At 45.3% G+C, this 14780-nt stretch overlaps 1 protein-coding gene across 1 annotated transcript in view; it reads left to right on the top strand.

The window, feature by feature from the left end:
* The first annotated feature begins 276 nt into the window (after window positions 1-276).
* The window catches only part of LOC147031512 (uncharacterized), a 40046-nt gene continuing 25542 nt past the window's right edge, over window positions 277-14780 (top strand). The window contains exons 1-3 of the mRNA XM_085849688.1: window positions 277-487; window positions 9626-9657; window positions 9838-9969. Of these exons, the coding sequence (XP_085705814.1) occupies window positions 9643-9657; window positions 9838-9969 (147 nt within the window). The 5' untranslated portion in view covers window positions 277-487; window positions 9626-9642. The remainder of the gene's footprint in view (window positions 488-9625; window positions 9658-9837; window positions 9970-14780) is intronic.

The following is a 14780-nucleotide window of genomic DNA, read 5'->3' as shown; positions in this document are numbered from 1 at the left end:
CTCCCAACACCATATTTAGGCATCAGATGTGAACCTTTTGGCCAAGTTTCATCAAAATCGTGTGTTTGGTTCAAGCGATAATGACTGAAGTGTTTACGGATTCACTCACTCGCTCATTTACTCACTCTCACTCACTCATTCATTCACACTCATTCATTCACTCATTCACTCACTGACAGACGCTGCAAAATCGCATCAGGTCACCTGACGAAAGTCCAGGTGAGATAATAATTGATGAACGAACGTGTTTCTGAGGTACAACTCGTGTAATTATGTTCATTGTGGAACGAATCACTCCGAACCCGATCACGTGACACGCTTGCCAATGACGTCACACAGGAAGGCGATCTCCATGCGCAAACGTGTTTCCAACGACGTCAGCGTTGTGAGGATAAATAAGACCTCTTAGCGCCGGTTCTGGTTCCTCGACTTCTTGGAATTGTTGGTTATTGTGCGGATCTTCCCTTCGACAGCCTTGTGACGTGAGGTGAGAATATATATGTTGTTGTTGATGATTTGGGAGCGACCGGACGAACTTCACGTGAGTTCTGTGCATCGATTTACTCCTTTGTCTTTTCCTTCACGCCAAACTCCATTGTTATTCTGTCATCATTATCCGTCGGTAATGTTCGGGAAATTCCGTCTTTAATCGTCCATGACGTTGCTGCCACGTCACTTGGGATGATTTTTGTTCGTCCGCTTCACCTGAACCGACCGTGTGTTGGTCACGTGACTGTTTTGGTTCGTGAGGTGTCGCTGCTTCCGCCATAACGTCTCTTATCGTATTCGGGCCTTGCACGTCCGTCCGTCTGTACATCGGACGTGTCAACACGTTCACTTTCAAACGTTGAATGTTGGACGAACCGCGTTGGCACAGATTGCACACCACACCTGAAACCATGTCTTTACCGACACGAAATTGATGAAGCAACGATGCGTCACAGACGATGCGTCACAGACGATGCGTCACATACGATACGTGTGTCCATGTTTGAAGAGGTGTGAGGAGAGTGAGTTTTTCTATCCTCGCGGAGAATCTCCAAGTCTTACTCACGTTGTTGTTCTTGTGGACTTTTTTGTTTCACAGCCTCCAGTTTTCATCGAAACTTCCTGAAACTTGGCATATCTATCTAAAATTCCAGCAATCTCTGTGTGTGTGTCTGTCTGTCTGTCTGCGACCGCCGTTTCTCGACTACCGCCGGTCCGATTGGATTGAAACTTACCAGGAATATTGCCTGGGACCCGCAGATGTGTCTTTTCAAGGTTTGATATCGATCGGACGAGCGGTTCCCAAGTTACGGCCATTTATCTGTCAACCAATGACAAGACACAGTGCTATGACGTCACGCATGACGTCACAATTCATATTTATTTATTTATTTTTTATTTTTTGCACGATCGACGGTCCGATCTGATTGAAACTTGCCAGGAATATTGCCGGGGCCCCTCGGATGTGCTTTTCAAGGTTTGATATTTATCGGATAAGCGGTTCCCAAGTTACGGCCATTTATCTGTCGACCAATGACAAGACACGGTGCTATGTCGTCACAAATGACGTCACAATTAATGTTTGTTTATTTATTTATTTATTTATTATTTATTTTGTACGATTGAAACTTGACAGGAATATTGCTGGGGACCCGCGGATGTGCCTTTTCGAGGTTTGAGAGAGAGAGAGGCTGCACATACTGGCACTCACCTATGGGCACGCACCTACGGGCCCGTGCTGGTCTATCTATAATTCCAGCAATCTCTGTGTGTCTGTCTGTCTGTCTGTCTGCGACCGCCGTTTCTCGACGACCGCCGGTCCGATCTCATTGAAATTGCCAGGAATATTGCCGGGGACCCGCGGATGTGTCTTTTCGAGGTTTGATATCGAGCGGTTCCCAAGTTACGGCCATTTTACTGCTTTTTTCAGTGTTGAAAAGGTGTACATATGGCAGCTGAAGATGTCGTTCCACCTTCTCACCTTATCATGCCAATTTTTTCCCAAATTATTAATAACCGGACGATCACCGGTCCGATCCGATTGAAACTTGCCAGGAATATTGTCGGGGACCCGCGGATGTGCCTTTTCAAGGTTTGATATCAATCGGACGAGCGGTTCCCGAGTTACGGCCATTTATCTGTCAACCAATGACAGGACACAGTGCTCTGACGTCACAAATGACGTCACAATTAATGTTTATTTAATTTTTTTTTTTTTGTACGATTGAAACTTGCCAGGAATATTGCTGGGGACCCTCGGATGTGCCTTTTCGAGGTGTGTGAGAGAGAGAGAGAGAGAGAGAGAGAGAGAGAGAGAGAGTGAGAGAGTGAGAGAGTGAGAGAGTGAGAGAGTGAGAGAGTGAGAGAGTGAGAGAGTGAGAGAGTGAGAGAGTGAGAGAGTGAGAGAGTGAGAGAGTGAGAGAGTGAGAGAGTGAGAGAGTGAGAGAGTGAGAGAGTGAGAGAGTGAGAGAGTGAGAGAGTGAGAGAGAGTGCACATACTTGCACTCACCTACGGGCCCGCCCCGACGGGCCCGTACTAGTCCATCGATAATTCTAGCAATCTCTGTGTGTCTGTCTGTCTGTCTGTCTGTATGTGTGTCTGTCTGCGACTGCCGTTTCTCGACGACCGCCGGTCCGATCGGATTGAAACATGCCAGGAATATTGCCAGGGACGCGCGGATGTGCCTTTTCAAGGTTTGATGTTAATCGGACGAACGTTTCCCAAGTTACGGTCATTTATTTGCTGACCAATAACAGGACACTGTGCTATGACATCACGAATGACGTCACAATTTGTTTTTTTGCACGATTGACATCAATTCTTCTTCTTCGTCTCTCTATAATTCCAGAGAGAGGTGAAAAAAACTCCTATTTTTTGACATTTTTTGATTCACAACCCAGAGTTTTCATCGGATCTTCATGAAACTTGCCCTGTATATGCAGAAAGCCCACACGCAGGCAGTAACCAACTCCGATTTTGGAAATTCTTCCCAGAAAAAAAGTTGACGTCATAATATCTCTGCTTATGGAAATCGCCTATACCATTATCTCCGAAACGAGGCAAGCTGTTTGAATTACTCACGTTGTTGTTCTTGTGGACTTTTTTGTTTCACAGCCTCCAGTTTTCATCGAAACTTCCTGAAACTTGGCATATCTATCTAAAATTCCAGCAATCTCTATGTGTGTCTGTCTGTCTGTCTGCGACCGCCGTTTCTCGACTACCGCCGGTCCGATTGGATTGAAACTTACCAGGAATATTGCCGGGGACCCGCAGATGTGTCTTTTCAAGGTTTGATATCGATCGGACGAGCGGTTCCCAAGTTACGGCCATTTATCTGTCGACCAATGACAAGACACAGTGCTATGACGTCACGCATGACGTCACAATTCATATTTATTTATTTATTTATTTATTTTTTGCACGATCGACGGTCCGATCTGATTGAAACTTGCCAGGAATATTGCCGGGGCCCCTCGGATGTGCTTTTCAAGGTTTGATATTTATCGGATAAGCGGTTCCCAAGTTACGGCCATTTATCTGTCGACCAATGACAAGACACGGTGCTATGTCGTCACAAATGACGTCACAATTAATGTTTGTTTATTTATTTATTTATTTATTATTTATTTTGTACGATTGAAACTTGACAGGAATATTGCTGGGGACCCGCGGATGTGCCTTTTCGAGGTTTGAGAGAGAGAGAGGCTGCACATACTGGCACTCACCTATGGGCACGCACCTACGGGCCCGTGCTGGTCTATCTATAATTCCAGCAATCTCTGTGTGTCTGTCTGTCTGTCTGTCTGCGACCGCCATTTCTCGACGACCGCCGGTCCGATCTCATTGAAATTGCCAGGAATATTGCCGGGGACCCGCGGATGTGTCTTTTCGAGGTTTGATATCGATCGGACGAGCGGTTCCCAAGTTATGGCCATTTTACTGCTTTTTTCAGTGTTGAAAAGGTGTACATATGGCAGCTGAAGATGTCGTTCCACCTTCTCACCTTATCATGTCAATTTTTTCCCAAATTATTAATAACCGGACGATCACCGGTCCGATCCGATTGAAACTTGCCAGGAATATTGTCGGGGACCCGCGGATGTGCCTTTTCAAGGTTTGATATCAATCGGACGAGAGGTTCCCGAGTTACGGCCATTTATCTGTCAACCAATGACAGGACACAGTGCTCTGACGTCACAAATGACGTCACAATTAATGTTTATTTAATTTTTTTTTTTTTGTACGATTGAAACTTGCCAGGAATATTGCTGGGGACCCTCGGATGTGCCTTTTCGAGGTGTGTGTGTGTGTGTGTGTGTGAGAGAGAGAGAGAGAGAGAGAGAGAGAGAGAGAGAGAGAGAGAGAGATAGAGATAGAGATAGAGATAGAGATAGAGAGAGAGAGAGAGAGAGAGAGAGAGATAGAGATAGAGATAGAGATAGAGATAGAGATAGAGATAGAGATAGAGATAGATTGAGAGGCTGCACATACTTGCACTCACCTACGGGCCCGCCCCGACGGGCCCGTACTAGTCCATCGATAATTCTAGCAATCTCTGTGTGTCTGTCTGCGACTGCCGTTTCTCGACGACCGCCGGTCCGATCGGATTGAAACATGCCAGGAATATTGCCAGGGACGCGCGGATGTGCCTTTTCAAGGTTTGATGTTAATCGGACGAACGTTTCCCAAGTTACGGTCATTTATTTGCTGACCAATAACAGGACACTGTGCTATGACATCACGAATGATGTCACAATTGTTTGTTTTTTTGCACGATTGACGTCAATTCTTCTTCTTCGTCTCTCTATAATTCCAGAGAGAGGTGAAAAAACTCCTATTTTTTGACATTTTTTGATTCACAACCCAGAGTTTTCATCGGATCTTCATGAAACTTGCCCTGTATATGCAGAAAGCCCACGCGCAGGCAGTAACCATCTCCGATTTTGGAAATTCTTCCCAGAAAAAAAGTTGACGTCATAATATCTCTGCTTATGGAAATCGCCTATACCATTATCTCCGAAACTAGGCAAGCTGTTTGAATTTTGTTTGTGGGGAATCAAGCCGGGCATTAGCACAGATAATTTATCGCAAACCTGATACATCACAATGACGTCATATTCACTTTTATGACGTCATCATTAAGAGGACGAGGATCTTAGCTCATTTCAGCTTGTTCTGTTTTTTTGTGGCTCGAAAGCCACATTATGCTAAACCTTGAGCACCGTTCTAGATCGAGTTTGGAACTGCAAGTTGTCGCGACCGGCACGCGATAGTTTCCCATTCTCCCCTTCCTTTCATCTTTATCCACCCCTTCTCCTTGAGCGTCCCCAATTTCAGCGTTGCACTTGTATCATGATAATGGTGACTCATTAACCTCGGCATCGTGCTTTCACTACTTCCGGATCGCCTAGAATCTCTCCCCACAACATTGGCATCATCATCATCATCATCATCATCATCATCATCATCATCCTCATCATCATCATGTACCTGTTATACTGTTACGGATTTGGAAACCTTTTGCACACAAACAGCCAGAGCCCCCTAGTTCAGTTATTTCGATAAGTATGTGTATAGTTAGAATCCATCCCCGATGTCGAAAAGGACATCCCCTATATCACATCTAATCCCATCCCCTATATCCCGCCACTGAACAAGCTCGATCAGACCACACGAGGCAGACAGGTGCAAGAATAGGCCCCTGCCCTCAGCTCGCCTTTCCCTCCCAATAATGGGGCAGATAACAGCAATTTTTGAGAGGAATCGTGCAAATGATGATACAAGCATCAAATTTGGCGCATTTTTCTCCAGGGGATTCTAATCAAATCTGCCTGATTGGCCATTTGAAAATCCGAATTTTTTTTAAATTTGAAAAAAAAAAAAAAAAAAGTCAAAATCACAAATCAATGTTGGATGCTGGCTGAGATTGGTGAATGTTTCAGAAACATCATCAAAGACGTTCCCAGTCTGCCATGCAGTTTTCTTCCCTTTACTGTGGAAGGTAGACACGATGTCACATCCAGTGAACGCATGGAAGTATGGCATCCCTCGAGCTTTCTCAGGCCCCATTGCAGAAACTACCTCATGGACTGGAATCCATCGCGCCTTGGCTCCTTGGCCAAATGCAATCCACATGTTCTCAAGACCTAGTTCCTGTAAGGATGGCAGTACAGATATTGCTATGACTAGTACATCCGTGTCATTAGCCTTTATGATAATGGACTTGCTACCATCTGTCGTTGCATCCCTGGCGTGTACAAATATTCGAGTGTCAGCTTCTTCATGACAACATGGAGACACAGCATCCAGTGACTTCCTTGTGTTGCTAATGGCATCTTCTCCTTTTGTGACAATTATTGTGCTTGTCGTCTGTGCTTCACACATCTTTTCCACAAGGAAGTGAAACAGCTCAGTCTTGTTGATGTCATCTCAAAGAAAGCTTCTCCAGTTACTTGGGGTCTTACTGGTTCCTGTCACTCTTCTGATTCCTTGCCGCCTTTTTGACCTTGCCTCGGACTTCAGACTTGACTTCTTGTACACATCAAACACGACGTCCACCCTCTCGTACCTGGCACCATAGGATTCCACCTTTAGGATGATGTCTTTTTTCGCATAGTCATCAAATATCTTTGAAGTGCCTGGAGGTAGGGCATTGATAAGTGCTGAGCCATCAATGATGACTGCATCTTCCCTTGGTTCTCTGTCTGGGATGTTCGCTTGCGCTTCAAGAATTTCAGCCAGCTGTTACTTCAAATTTTTTTGAAAAAAAATTTTTTTTTTTCGAAATTTGGATTTTCAAATGGCCAATCCGGCAGATTTGATCAGAAAGCCCTGCAGAACAGAAATGCCAAATTTGATGCTTGTATCATAATTTGCATGATTTTTCTACTATCTACTACACTATGAGCTGAAGGGCCAGATAAAGGCCGCGGCCACCGTGTGTGTGTGTGTGTGTGTGTGTGTGTGTGTGTGTGTGTGTGTGTGTGTGTGTGTGTGTGTGTGTGTTTGTGTGTGTGGCGCCAATCTGTTCAGTAGAACTGTTAAGTGCTTTTCGCTCGCTGTATATTGCCTGCATTTCTTTTATTTGGATAACTCTGCTCTTTGTGTGCTCCCCTCCCCGATTATTGTTTATAAATAAACCCCAGTGTTAAATGTTCCAGCTCGTTTTCTGTGCTTTCTCCCATTGACCTTGACCCAGCACGGTGCGAATTGAGAACTGGTGAGACCGTCGGTGCCGGAAATCGTTGTCCGGCGCGGCTTTGGTAACTTCCGCTCTGTTACGCCAGATCCGAGTCGGTAACAGCGACTTGGTTCGGACAAAGTCGGCCGAGGGTGTGGTTTCCCCGGTAGCTGGACCATGGTTATTTAGGTATATTGGAGATCGAGATAATTAACCCAATGCCACGTGGTCAAAATATTGGCATCCACGGTCCGCTAAGGGACCTGTGACCTTCGGAGTTGTCCGAGAGTCATGACCTAAATTCCGGGTGTTCGGTGGGAGACGGCTCTACTGCTCCACCTTGTGGTCGTTTATCACAACCGAACCCTGGCCCACAACACTTTGGTGTCAGGAGCGGGTTCGAACCCCTCCGCCCCCAGAGAAATTAACGGGATTCGGATCAGTGGTGTACGGAGCAAAACCCCTCCAAATTACGATTTGTTATGTTCCTCCAGCGGATAAGCAAACCAATTGTTCATTTTTTAATAAAAGCATCAAAATTGGCACAGACATAGATAATTACATTGTAAACAATTTCAGACATGGAGGCACTTGAAATTGTACCTTTGTTGGACAGAGCGGCCATTTTCCAATATGGCCGCCATGCTGCATGAGCTATATAGATAATGCCTACTACATGTTTTTGTTTGTGTCTAATAACCACTTTGGAGCTGCCAATTGCTCATGATCTTATGCCAGAATATTAACCAGGTGCTGGCCTGAATATTTATGGCCGCCATTTTCACAAAATGGGGTCATATTTGAGCATATTGCTTTGAAACAGTTCAGCTTCTGTAAAAATTGACGTACTGTAAGGTATATTAGTTTCTTGGACATTCTCATTCACACCAGCAGAGAATATAAGAGACACGGGAGATAGATCAGGAGACGGAGATGCAGAAATCGAAAGAGGGGAAGGAATTACATGAAATTACAAATGAGCACACACAGGTCGAGATAGGACGGGACAATGAGGACGAGCATGGGGAATGTTTTGTGAACCAGTGCGAGCATCAGGATAGCGTCCCTCAGGAACAGAGGGAGTGGATAAGCTCCCTCGAAGTGGAATGCGACCAGGTGAGTCCAGTTGAGCCATACGAGTTTGAGCGGGTGCATGGTACGAACGGTTCCATGCAGAGTTTGGGGGGGTAGAGACCTCGGGACCCCTTGAGTTAACACGAATCCCCAATATGATTGTCCCGGAGTGTATGTTGAAATGTGTGCCAGAAGGTAAGTATTTGTGCAAATGACATGGAATGTGTGGAAATGGGACACGGACGGAATCAGACGGGAGACAGGAAAAGCAAGCCTGGAAGGCCGCAAAGGGTGAATTTGGCAACCGCGCCGGGTTCGCGTGACGGCGCATACGAGGTCCATGGCGCGTTTCACGCACGGCCCGCACGCGCGCGTCTGTGCGATCACCATCCGGCGCGAGAACGCTCCACGTTGGATACAAGCCGGCCACGTGGACGGTGAGAATGTAGATGACGAGTGTTGTGCGAATTTGGAATGGACGGGTCCACATGAGGGCGCGTGTGTGAAGCTCCCCATGCTGCACACTGCGTGTTCTGTTCGCGGAACATGCAGAGCGGGTTCCCGGGACGATGCGCTCGTGCGGGCCTGCACGGGAAACCGCGCAGGTTCGGTGCGCAGGTGACGTCACTGGGGATCTCGCAGCGTGAGTTACGGGCGAGCGGCGCGCGTTGGCTCGCATGGCGGACCCCTTGAAGGCGAGCGCGCGCGATGCACAGGGCGACAAGGCCCCAGGTATCGGCCAACGGAAAGGGACGTGCGTGCTGTAAACCGCCGCCCTGGAGATGCAAGGTTCGTGGGGCCTTGCCCCGAGTACACGATAGCCCGGCCAGGATGTGGTAAGCATCCTGCCTCGGCAAAGGAGCATTAGATAGTGGGAAGGGTTTAGCGTCGATAGACCGGCCTCATGGGGCAGGAACAGTTCCTCATGGGGCCCGTGGAACAAGTTGGAGGGAATGTTAGGTTATATTTAGAAATGGATTTTGGGAGACACGGACGGACATGGAATGTGTAGTGGGGACGTAGCTTAACAGTAGAGTTAAAAGGAACGTGCATTAGTGTAAGGGATGACGGGGAGCACGAGTTAGGGGAAATGAGTTAGTTTGGGGAAGAGTTAGGGGAAGAATTTTTTTTCCCTTCAAATCAGGCCATGATTAATGATTTTCAATGGTTTTCAGAAGAAGAAAAAAAATTCCTTTTGGTTTCTCTTTAATAATGAACACACCTGTGTGTCAATGGAGATATGGCATCTGTCAAAATAGTCGTTAAAATCTTCACCACTTATTCAAAGTGAATACCATTGATGAAACCACGTGAAGGTGACTATTTCCCTCCTTTGTCCCTCATCTATTTCCCTTATCCCAACTTTCTCTCTCTTTCAACAGAATTGACGTGATCAGAAATGGCGAAATCCTGTGTAAGTAAGAAAAACTGGTTCAATAAGCTTTTCAGAAAGCTTGCGGTGAAATACACAAAATCATGTCTCCCCAACACCATGTCAAGGGAAAGCAACACTCTTGAGAACGGTCACCACAACCACATTCTTTACAAATTTCGAAACACCTGTTGATGTTTTTTTTTTTAATTTTCCCGATAGAAATCAGCAAAAACTGAGGAAAAGGGATGTGTCTCGGCGTTGCCTGAAAATGGGGTACAGGTGGCACAGGTGGTACAGGAACCACAAAACACTCCAGAGGAGCAGCAACAAGAGGAGAAATACAATGAACAGGTATCTGGCTTTTGGTGTTCACTCACGTTAACTTCAGTTTTGATACCAATTGTTGCTCAACTTGACATAACTGAACAAACATGACGACTATTCTCGAAATACCTGCAATCACTGAACATAACAAATAATTCATACAGAACTCAGAGAAGCTTGTTACTTCTGCCATGGAAGGTGGATGGAGGTGATGCTTTCACGCCTGTCTTTGTCTGTCTTGTCTGTTTGTCCATTTGTTTTACTGTGAGCAGGATATCTCAAAAAGTTGGGACGGATTCGGCCAAAATTTGATGGAAAGGTTGGGTCCGTGCCAGGAGGAATTCATTACACTTTGGTGAAGATCCTGATCAGAATCCGGATCCGAGAATTTTTTAATTGATTCTTCACGATTGAGAGATTGGTACAAAAATGATATTAGAGCACAATGTCTCAAAAAGCTGTGGATGGATTTGGACGAAACTTGGTGGACAGGGGTGTGCGTCAAGGAAGCACCGATTCAATTTAGGTGAAGGTCCAGATCCAGATACGACAATTTAAAAAAATATATTTTAAAGCGATTTCTCACTGTTGGGGCCACAATGGGGCCCAAAACGATATATATGGCATGATACAGTATTTCAAAGAGTTATGTACAGGTTATGACACAACTCGGTGGTTGAACTCGTTAGTTGATAACCAAAATCTAATCGGCTTGTTCTTAAGGTCCAGATTCGGATCCGGCCTATCAGTGGCATACAAAACGTACGTTGTTCTGCCTGACATAGGTATGCACTCCACCAAGTGCTGTTTTAGTTTTCTACATGGTTTCACTTTTGCAAATCGATGAACTGGCACCACGTATTGAAATGCATGATCAACAGAGTCGTGAAATGATGTCTCGAAGGATTCAGCATTTAGAGCAGATGCAGCAGAATGATGACAAGTTTCACCAACAGGCAAATACTTTCTGAGATTTACTCACAGTACAGTATAGTCTTTCCTTTGGTTGATAATATCTATCATGTCACACAATCCATGCACGTACCCTCCCACATACTGTGTGTTATTATCCTCGACCTGTGCTGCTTGACATGCTTATCGATCTGACTTTCAGATTAAATGCCTCCTGGTCAGCCATTCCATTCGTGACTCGTGTGACATTTGCAGAAATAATGAGCTGTCCTTTCTTTAATCCCCGTCGGTGAGCAATTTTATTTCTGCAGGCTTGTAGAACGTTGGGCTCTTTTGATGTGGGCTAAAACGAAATCCGAATGAATCATTCTTCATTGAATGACAGCACTTTGAAGTCTGTGACTCGTGTGACCGCTAGAAACAGAATTTCTCAACACTGCTTCACGTTTTTGCCATTTCGTATGAAACTATCTGATGGACTGGAGTGATATTCAGGGAGGGTAATAGCCTGATATATGGCAGAATTTGAGGAAGGGTTATTCCGCAGCAATTGCTCACCATCCCTTCACACAAGCAATCTAAATATGTGACTCGTGTGACAGAGAAATGTGACTCGAGTGACAGAGTTGAAGGTTTTTGAAATATTTGTTATGTACGTTATTTAAAGTGGCCAAACTATTTGAAAATTCCGTGAAAACAGTATAAACTCTCTTATAATGCACAAGAACTTGATGATAGGGACTAAAATGCCGAGATTTGACCCTGATTATCCATTTCCAAGGGTATCGTCGAAATCCTGGACGGAGATCCACCAAAATAGAATTGCTTCACCAGCTTTGATGAATCTGAAATGCGTGTTTATGTGTAATAACCTGTTAGCAAAAAGGAACAAAAATAACATCCAACAAATTACTCATCACATCCTGAAACACTGGCAAACGATAGATTAATTATCAAAAAATCACGAAACGAACACACTGTAAAAATAGAAAGCTCAACAACGAATTCTCAAAACAGACTAGATTACAAATCACCCTCATCGCGGTTGGGGAATGGCAGCGATGGTTCAGAACTTCGGACGAGCAGCCTGACTGCGCCGGAAAACTTGAAATTTGGCCTCGATGTCGTCAAGGTCATTCACAGTGAATGGATCATGCCCGTTGAGTTGCACTGGACCGGCAAATATCCATACTGGGAGGACACGCTCTGTCCTTAGAGCGGGGCCAGGTAAATGTACCCGTGAGTGCATCGCGTTTAAGAAATTCGATTCTGTAATGGCCAACTGCAATTGCTGCACAGGTGCATGGGTTCAGCACCCTTCCGATGTAATACTTGGGCGAAGCTTCGTAGTACACACAATAGTACGCACCTTCGACCATGCTCGGCTCAGTGGTGGTATTGCATCCTACCATTGCTTCCATCGGACGAGAGAGTACTTCGGAAGTGTAGACTCTCGTCTCGATTGCTCAATCTTTATTTTGTATGCAATGATAGGATGCAATACCTTTGATGGGGCGAGCATGATCGAAGACAGAAGTGAGGCCCAATTCGGCTTCTCGAACTTTGATCATTTCAGTGGTGATGAGACAAACACCAATGGCAGAGTCCTGGACGGCCTTGTAGAAGTCGTTGGCGTCATTGATGATCGCGCGCCGGGACTTGATTTTGTTGGTGGCGATTATTTTCAATGTCCCGCCAATACCGTCTACTGGACCCTTGCCATGGCTTGTGGCGCTAAAATTCCAGGTGACCTCCAGGCCATGCTTGGCGGAAAGTAACGGAAGGGTGCTGACAGTGAATCGGTTTTTAAACAGGCTAGCTGGGCGATCTGTCCAGATTATTAGATGCTGAGAACCAGCCATCGAGCTGGCCCTCAGAATTTCATCGAGAAACACAACCACGGCTGTCTTATCATGTTGGAGATAGTCACTTACGATGACTCGATGTGACATCCTCACGAAACCAGAGTACCGAAGTGAACAGCGTCACCTGGGCCTGGTTCCAGTGAGCAGATTGGGCCTCATCTTGCCCAATACACGAGAAATTCTCGGCAAAGTCCATTTGCAGGACCGCAGTTATTGATGTCGAATCACGAGCTTCAATTTTGTCCTTCATAGCTTTTCGCCTGCATACGCTTGATGAAGCAATGTTTGAAGAATTTCGGAGCCATTTCAGAGACATAGCCATGCAACTGTTCAACAGTACCAGATTCTTCAATTTTCTGGAGGCGGACGTTTGTATCCTGCCAGCTGAGCCATTTTATAGCTGTGTTCTTCAGGTCCTCATTGACGTCGGGCAACAGGTATTTGTACTGGTAGCCGCAATTTACATGGTCGCAGATGCTGAACCAGCATTTGGGGTCAGTTGGTGAAATTAGGCAGGTACCAGGGAAGTTTTTCGAATACGGTGGTTTCGAAGGAAAGACTTTGTGCAGAACGTCGACTCCTTGAATAAAATTCTCATGATAAACGCATACACACACGTTCATCGGGATTTGAGAATTCAACACCACATGCGGTGGTCGTAATTCTGAAAACTTGCTCAACCCAATACGGACATCAGTGTTCTCCTCCAGGAAGAAAGCATGCGCCACCTTCATATTCATCACCATGTGCTGCTTCTGGCGTTTTTCTTTGTCAGTTGCCGTTCGCACAGTCACTACGTCCCTTTTCCCCGGTGCCATTCTGCTGATATCATCGCTGCAAAAGAACATCTGAACGCGGTTGATCGTTCCTTCAGCAAGACGTGTCATACGTGTCTTATTCTCAGGCCATTTTATTTTGATACCAAACTCCTTCGTTCGTCTTTTAACCACAGCCACCTTTTTTCTTTGACTTTTGGGAAGGAGTCCTTTCACTATGTTGGTCGCTCGATGGAGTTGCTGACGTGAACCATATGCCTTATGACTGAGTGTCCCAACTGGTGTGACTTGTAAGGCCTTTCGAGCTCTGGACCTTCTCTGTCGTTCTCAGTCTTTTGCACGTTTACTCTCCAACGCAACAGGATCGGTTTTCAGCTTCTGCTTCTCTGCTTTATGATATTTTTGTTTGTACTCGGAATTTTTAGCTTTGTATTCCTCGAATAACTCAGGGTTGTTTCCCAGTCTGCTCCGCCGATTACGTTGTCTTAATGTTGAGCCCTTGACGCCAACCGTGGAGTCATTGCCACCGGGCTTGGAGCCTTTGGCACCAGTCCTGCCCAGTAAAGAGTGAATTCATAGAAATCATCATTCATGGCTTAAAACACGACAAAACAAATGAAAAAAATTTCAATCAAGGCATTGAACACAAGCCACAGTTTAATCGTAAATAGTCGAAGTTGATTGCGTGATTCGCGTGACGTGACTCGTGTGACATGAAATGACCAGGTGCTCGTATCAATAATCGGAGATCTACATATGAAAGTTCTCTTTGATTCAAATCCCACATATCCATAGATATACCAAAATAAAGGAATGCCAATAAATCCTACTGAAACTGAATAATAAACTATTTCACTCACCTGTGTGACTCACGTGACATATGTTTTGTGGGTGTTTTCCTAATCGAAATCCAAAAACCAGACGCGCTGATGGCACAACTGTCATAGACTAACACTGCTGATGTAACGGCTGCCTTGTGGGGCCAGAGACTATGTTGGATGATGCAATAGGCAATGGAAAAATCCCACTCAATTAAAAACGCCATCTTTTTACCCCACAATGAACTGAAAAACTCCAACTTCCACGAGCTGTGAAAACGCTGCCAGTGAACCGATCCTTTTGAAATTTCAAATTTATGACCACCAGGTATTCCTCTTTTAAATAACTAAACACCGGTGGCGATTTGTAGTATTCCAACTTTTCACCAAAATGATGACAGTCACGTTGAATAGATCTGGTGGCGAGGAAAAAAAATAGACGAGTGCTCTGAGGACTTGTGTTCTAA

The sequence above is a fragment of the Eptatretus burgeri genome, chromosome 2 (genome assembly GCF_056783735.1).
Source record: "Eptatretus burgeri isolate ZD-2024b chromosome 2, Ebu_testis_v1, whole genome shotgun sequence".
In the NCBI taxonomy this organism is placed as follows: domain Eukaryota; kingdom Metazoa; phylum Chordata; class Myxini; order Myxiniformes; family Myxinidae; genus Eptatretus; species Eptatretus burgeri.
Note: the sequence above shows the minus strand (reverse complement) of the source record. Positions and strands in the feature narration are given on the sequence as shown.